The sequence below is a fragment of the Typopeltis vanoorti genome, chromosome 24, assembly GCF_054136105.1.
Source record: "Typopeltis vanoorti isolate ZY-2024b chromosome 24, IOZ_Tvanoo_1.0, whole genome shotgun sequence".
NCBI classification, from domain to species: domain Eukaryota; kingdom Metazoa; phylum Arthropoda; class Arachnida; order Uropygi; family Thelyphonidae; genus Typopeltis; species Typopeltis vanoorti.
The window spans coordinates 47,867,406-47,874,460 of NC_143572.1; the positions used below are offsets into that span (position 1 = coordinate 47,867,406).

The 7,055-nt window shown below is 34.8% G+C and overlaps 1 protein-coding gene across 1 annotated transcript; it reads right to left on the reverse strand.

Annotated features, from left to right (window-relative positions):
* Positions 1-467: 467 nt before the first annotated feature.
* Positions 468-6,152, reverse strand: LOC150093173 (serine protease 1-like). Its single transcript, XM_090414170.1, has 4 exons — positions 6,122-6,152; positions 5,564-6,037; positions 838-980; positions 468-626 (listed from the first exon to the last, which is right to left on the reverse strand). Exons 1-4 carry the CDS (start codon positions 6,150-6,152, stop codon positions 468-470), a joined length of 807 nt encoding a protein of 268 aa, XP_090270296.1.
* Between the last annotated feature and the right edge of the window lie 903 nt (positions 6,153-7,055).

Below are 7,055 nucleotides of genomic sequence, written 5' to 3' on the forward strand. Positions count from 1 at the left end.
ATATTCTTCCATCAAGTGGAATACAATATCATATGCGTGACCCATTTTCGCTAAAGAGGATTCTGATTTTCCTGAATAAATTTTTATTTTTATCACCAATCCATTCGATTCGCATAGTTCATAGATTTTCACGCAATATTTATGTTTTTTGTTTTTTATGTATTGCCGAAACGCCAGTCTATCACGCCACAACACCATTGACTCATCAATACGAGATTACTCGTAGTTGGCGTATGAAACAAAATTCTGTCTGATAAGCCGGCTACGAGATTACTCATAGTGACCTTGAAGACGCAAAAAGGGCTTGGCGTGCAGGAACAACCAATGCTTGAGGAGCGTGGCAGCGAACGTGTTAAATGCAGATTTGCATTCTTCAAATACATTTCTAATGATTCACCAATCACAGTAAGTCGTTCTTGTCTTTAACTGCATGCAAACTCGATTGATACAAACCGTATTCGCTGTTCTCACACTGCCTTCTCTTTGATCCAGTCAACATATTTGGAAACCTTCACATACACTCCTGGATATCCTGACTCAATGCACCTTAATCCCCAAGATACGATGCCAGTTACCGACCAACGACCATTAACACTGTCGACCATGAGAGGACCACCAGAATCACCCTAAAAGAGAGGGGAAAATGGTTAAAAAAAGACAATCAATATGAAGACTTTGAAAACACATTGCTATAAACAAAGCAACGAATCTGATGGAAACACATCGCCTCTCGTCATACCGAAGATATGACACTCAAATAATGGTTCAACTTTATTGAGAGGACTTCTTTAACAGGCGTGCGTGTGTACGTGGAGGAGGAAGACATTGGAATCTTACCTGGCATGAATTCTTTTCACGATTGGTAAATCCAGCACACAGAAACTGATCAAAAATAGTCTGAGGGAAAGTTTTGTCACATTCTGTGTCATTCCATACTGGAACGGTTATTTGTAGGAGTATTGAGCTATTACGACCACCCTCTACAATAAAAGAAAAACATTTTTTTCAGTAATTTAACAACTGACTCGAACCTTTAGTTAAACATCGCGGATTATTGTGTCATCTCATCAATATTATCTGATTTAGTGACATTCTTGGACACACAATGATTTGAAATATTAATATAATTAAAATTGTCTTTTACGATGTTGATGTTCTTACCAAAAGCTCCCCATCCGACAACTGTGGCCATCTCTCCGACGTATTCAGTATCTGGCAAGGGTAGACAGATCGGTCGCACATTTTCATTGAAGAAGGCGGCTCGGGAAAGTTTTAGCAAAGCGATATCATTGCGCCTAGAATATTGTTCGTATTGTTCATGAATGAGAATTGTGGTGACGTTAAAATTTTGAGGGCCTGCGTCTGTGTCTTTTCTAAAATCGTATTCTCCGAGACGAACTGTGATATTTGTAGGCATGTACCTGGAATACAAGAACGTAACTTAATGCTCCATCGGGTGAACAAAATTGTCAATAAATCATTTTAATACTATTATAATTCTCCTGAGTGGTTCGGTTTCGAATCAATTTACAGCAACTCATCATAAAAATCAATTTGAAAGCAATTATTTAAAAAATTATTTATATACAAATATGGGCGATTGTGTCCTTAATACATTTATATCTCTGTAAATAAAAGAGAGCTTTGTTTGTTTGTCTTTTAAGGATTTTTTTTCTTTTATGTCCACCATCTCAATTAGAGATCTCAGAACCTATAACAAGACCAAGAACTTTTTTTTTTTTTTTAAATGAAAAAACGGATGTTCATCAGTAGCCAAAAGTACTTTTATAAAAAGCACAAATGCAAAGAAGAAAAAGCGGCTGTTGAGTGTGTGTGACGTCAGATATTTTGGGCATGCGCCAAAAGTCTAATCCAAAGGTTAGCTATTCGCAGTTTGCGATATATGCGCTGATCTCATCTTTTTATGATTTTCAATTCTATAATTCTTCTAGAGCCTTCGTAGCTCAATTCATTTCGACGGAAACTTCTTGGAACGTTCAGGGTTCAAATCCTTTGTGTAACGCAAGGATCCTTTATCAAGGATCAATAAGCGCCTCTGTAGCGCAATTGGAAGAACGATGGTACTTTGCGCCATTCAATTGGAAAAGGCCTAAGTTCGACTCTCGTCGCGACGGGAGGAATCCTTATGTGGACTTTTTCAATCGAGGGTGAGTTAGCCGATCTCATACGGTGGTAGCAGGGTTTTTTCCCCTCCGGGAAACTAGGGTTTTCATCCCATACAGACAAATCGGACCTTCAGAACACAAGCAATTTACAGACAAAAAAATACTAGTTGTGGTGGTGGTGGACGGTAGATGGCGCTGATGTAGATGATGGGTAGTAGAGGTTCAGTGTAGTGGTGGAGATGGAGAGTTGTACAATAGGTGTCCTCCCATGATGAGTCTTCGGACTCCTTGGAGGTGTCACCAATAATCATAATAATAATAATAATCTCTCAAAAAGGATATCCCGTCCCTGTAAACACACAGATCTGCAGGCATAAATAGAAGAATCTTCTTCTTCGTAATGTAATATTGATTTTAATTTTTGTTGCACGACTTCAATTGTTGTTAATGTAGTAAGTGGTTCCAATGTCTCCAATACTATGAACGTTTATAATCTGTAAGTACTCTCTGATGCACACAGCTGTTGAACAACTGGAACGATATCTTGTTGTAATAATGAAGAATGGGCAATATTAAATTATTATTAGTAGTAGTATTTTTATTACTTCGCTACTTGAAGGAGTTCTATTGCTGTGAAAATGCCGATAACAGAATTCGTTAGCAATAACTAACAGTGACATTTTGTTAATTTGAGACTTCATACATATACTTTGACTTCTTCGTCTATCAGAATGAGCTTCATGATGTCAATTTTATAAAAAGAAACTCTTGAGTCGAGAGCGTCAATGCGGTTTTCGTGAAAAATCAATCAGGTTCACAAAATAAAAATTTATGATTTTTTTTTATCACTTCCACACACGTCAGGTCCTGAATCCTATACGAAATCAATGCAGTGTATAGAGGTCAATAAAACAGGAGTTACTGATATTTCTATCTTTTTTATTTATTTATTTATTATTATTATTTTTTTTTATTATTTTTTATTTTTTAGAGACCCATAAATTGTAGTTCTTTGCTGAATAATTTATGAAAAAGGCTATTCCAGAAAACAGATAGATCAAATGAAACATAAATGAAAGCAGTAGGTTCTTCAACTATCAATTCATATTAGGCAACTGTTTGCTGGTTATTGTAGGTTTAGCAGAAACAGGAGCATGATGGATTCTACTGAAGATTGGTAAACCATCATGAAAATATCTGCAGAAAACACAAAGTGAGAAAATTGTCCGTCTATGAAAGAATGGTAAGAGAGTGTCAATGAGAGGATCATGAATTAGTCGAACTGCTCTATCTGAATAGCATTAAGAAATTTTAGCATCATCTGAAATGTGAAAGCTGTACTGTAAAGTTGGGAAGATGTGGAAATTGCACAAAGTAGCTGGAAGGATGAGAAGTATCTGGACCCAAAAAGATGCTATCGAAGTCATGTGATCATGTAAGGAAAGGAAGAAGTAGAAGTCAACTGAGAAAAGAAAGAGATTTGATTTTGACTTCAACCAGGACCAAAGATAAGGGGAGAAGAACTAAAGGCTGTTTTGTAAGAAAAAATGGCAAAATTGTGTCTTGAAAGCACTCAAGGATTGTTATCGCCTATCAAAGGATGGTATGGGAACCAGAAATTAGGGCAACCATGTTCAGTGGTATAAACTTCTGTATTGTTCCTTCCAAGCAGAATTCAGAGTGGACCATTCTCTTGCAGTCGAATTGATGGGTGTCGCTATTCACACTCCATTGTTTATAGATCGTAAAACGTTGGGTACCATGAGTTAGTTTAATCAGATAGCAGTTCTGCTTGAAAAACGGATTATCAGACTCAATGAATTGCTTGACATTAAATACATAAGCAAATGTTTGAAAGAACTCTGTCAAATTTACTAAAACCGGTCATACCTATTGACACAATGAGCTGCTGTCAGCACATAATATTCATTGATTAGTACTCCTCCACAGATCTGTGCAATTCCTTTGTAAAGTAGAGCAGCCTATAGAATAATAATAATAATGATGATGATGATAATAATAATAATAATAATAATAATAATAATAATAATAATAATAATAATAATAATAATAAAGAGTTTGATTTATTTTTGTTTTAATATTTGCATATTAATGAGTTGAAAGTTGACTCGCATTCTATAGTAAATAAAATATTAACTCGGGATTTATTAATAAAGAATATTTTAATTTATGCGATTAGTTTTATTGGTGGAGTTTATCACCCAAACAAGGACATACCAAAAAGGACTTTCCGAACTAATTTATTTTAATAATTAATTTTAAAATCGTTTAATTATACACATTTGAATATCTTTAATGACAAATTATATGTAGTATACAACAAATAAGAATTGAGGATATACACTTGGTTGCCAAAAGTATCGGAACATCCCATCAAAAGGGTACATGATATCAAGCACATGCACCTAGATGGATTGTGTAAAATAAATCGATTTAAATTGAAATGGCGCGTCAAAGCTTAAGTGGTCTCTGCGTAATGAACATTGCACCGATGCTGAAATTCCAAGACTTTGGAGAAACGAGTCTAGCTACAACCTCTCTTCATCCGGTGGTTTCATATATTTTACTTCACTCTAACGGCGAAGTGTACCTGCACGTTCTGGATAGCAATGCACTAATATATGGATTCATTTTAAGATAACGACACGTATCAATGGGCTAGCCATGATCTAAACTCGTCGAAATGTGATGGTAAAGTGAACAGACTTGTAAGGAATGTGAGCGAACATCACTCAGACACCCAACGATAGTCCTCGAAGAATGAAGGTCAATTATCTATGCAACTTATTAAGAATTAGGCGTCAAGTTTTCATCATATAAGCTAATTTTGTGGTACGGGACAAAAGGCACGTAATTATGCTAAGCAAGAAAAAATGCAACGAATGTTAATGCCTACGAGTGCTGAAAGTATCAGTCTGGCCTACTCATCAGTAAGTATTTAAACTTGGGAAAATACATACAATAAACACAGTTAAGGAACGCAGGTGCTGATAAATAAGAAACAAACCGAATTTAAGAAAAATGTGCAAAAATATTTAGTTTAATTTATGACTATTCAAACGAACAGTAAAACTTACCATCCAAATCCAATCTTTCGGATCTGCTTCTGTTCCTCCTATGATCTTCGTCTTGTAATTTCTACCGCATCCTTCCCAAATCAACAAAGAATTATTTGAACATGCACATACATAAATATAGTTAATTATTTAATATCGAATTTATCTCTTATGTCTGTTCCAAGAAGAGTCTAATCTACAAGAAGACCGAACTTATTTCTCTGTTTGAAATTTTCAATGCCATGATACCAATTCTTTACGAATATTCATCTTACGTTTAATGGAAAACCTTACAAAGTATTGATTTCAGTCTCTAATTATTAATAGTTCTATCAACAAGAGCAATAAACATTATCTTACCATCAGCAAGAGCTACAAGTCTAGCTGGCTTAGTCCCTCCTGTAGATGACTGAGATGACTGAAACGTGGGGTTCTCCACGGAGTAAGTATCGGGACAACAGACACCAACATATTTGTTGTTGATGACACACATATATTTGCTGAAGATTGTGTATCTGCTAATGAACTCTGGAAGTATACAGTTTTGAGCAAACGTGCAATGTCCAGGACTGTTGGATAGGGATTTGCACTGCTGATATCTTTCCAAGGGATTTCTGATGTCAAATATGGAAATGATTTCTTCGGTACCTCGATGGATGAATCCCAGGATTGTTCCAGGATTAAGAAGTGATGCGATCTCTTTAGCAGCTCGAAGGATATATTCAGCAAGAATCTTTTTGGCACTTTCAATGCTTCCATCCCATGTTGGGTTGATTATTTCTTCTGGGAATTTTCTTTCTAGAAAACGTTCTGGAAACAAAAATGAAGGCAATCCTAGAAAATAAAGAAGACATGGACATTAATAAAAGATTAAAAGATTATCCCAAGTTCTAAGTCTATCTTTAGTGTATACTTTACCATTAGCATTACATTTGTAGCGAGTATACATATTTTTAGCATTTTACCTTGGCGTTTTAACCGAAGTATCCCTTTTCCACATGTTCCAATGGAAAGAAATAAGAATAGAAGAATAAACAGCCTTGACTTCATCTGCATTTTGAAACTGTTTGTAACAAAGAAAGAAATATAAGATTATTTTATGAAATGAATTTAATTTTTTTACTATTTGTATAATGAACTGCAAGGTAATAAATGGGCATAGTAATTCAGTAATTATTACTCTATTGATTTCTTAATTTCTTGGTTAAATGTGTTCCTAATATACAATAAATAATCCATAGAGGGCGGGTGGCCGTATCTACAATTTTGGCAAGCAATATTCTCATTGGAATTAGACAAAAATACCCAAATTGAAGAGTATTAAGTTGTGTACTCAGCAGTGTAGGCTTTGTTTGTGACCCGGTTTCCAAAAGAAGTACTTTTCTACAGACAACCACATTATCAAATATTTAAAATAATTATCATGCCATATTCATTCAAAGATATGTAATTCTAGTAGTAACGATCCTCGCCACTATCCGAAACTGGCGCTAGTCACAATCTGTTTGTTGATGTTCTACTTCATTTTATTTAAAAAAATATGTAAGAGGCAAATCAGGCAAATTGATATAAATAAAATATATCTTTATTAATATAGTACAAATTTAATTTATATAGTTACATTTCGATTTTAAACTATAATTTAATATTTTTTATTACTTATTACTATTTAAGAATCTCTAAGGTTTCATACATTGAAAAACGGACAAATAAATGGGATTTAGAGAAAGAATCAGAAGACTTTGAGCACACACACACACACATGCTTACCTTTCGTAAAGAACCACCCACCACACACAGAGAATATTCAGCAACACACCAACAAAAGCAAAATTCCATAAACGTTCCTTCT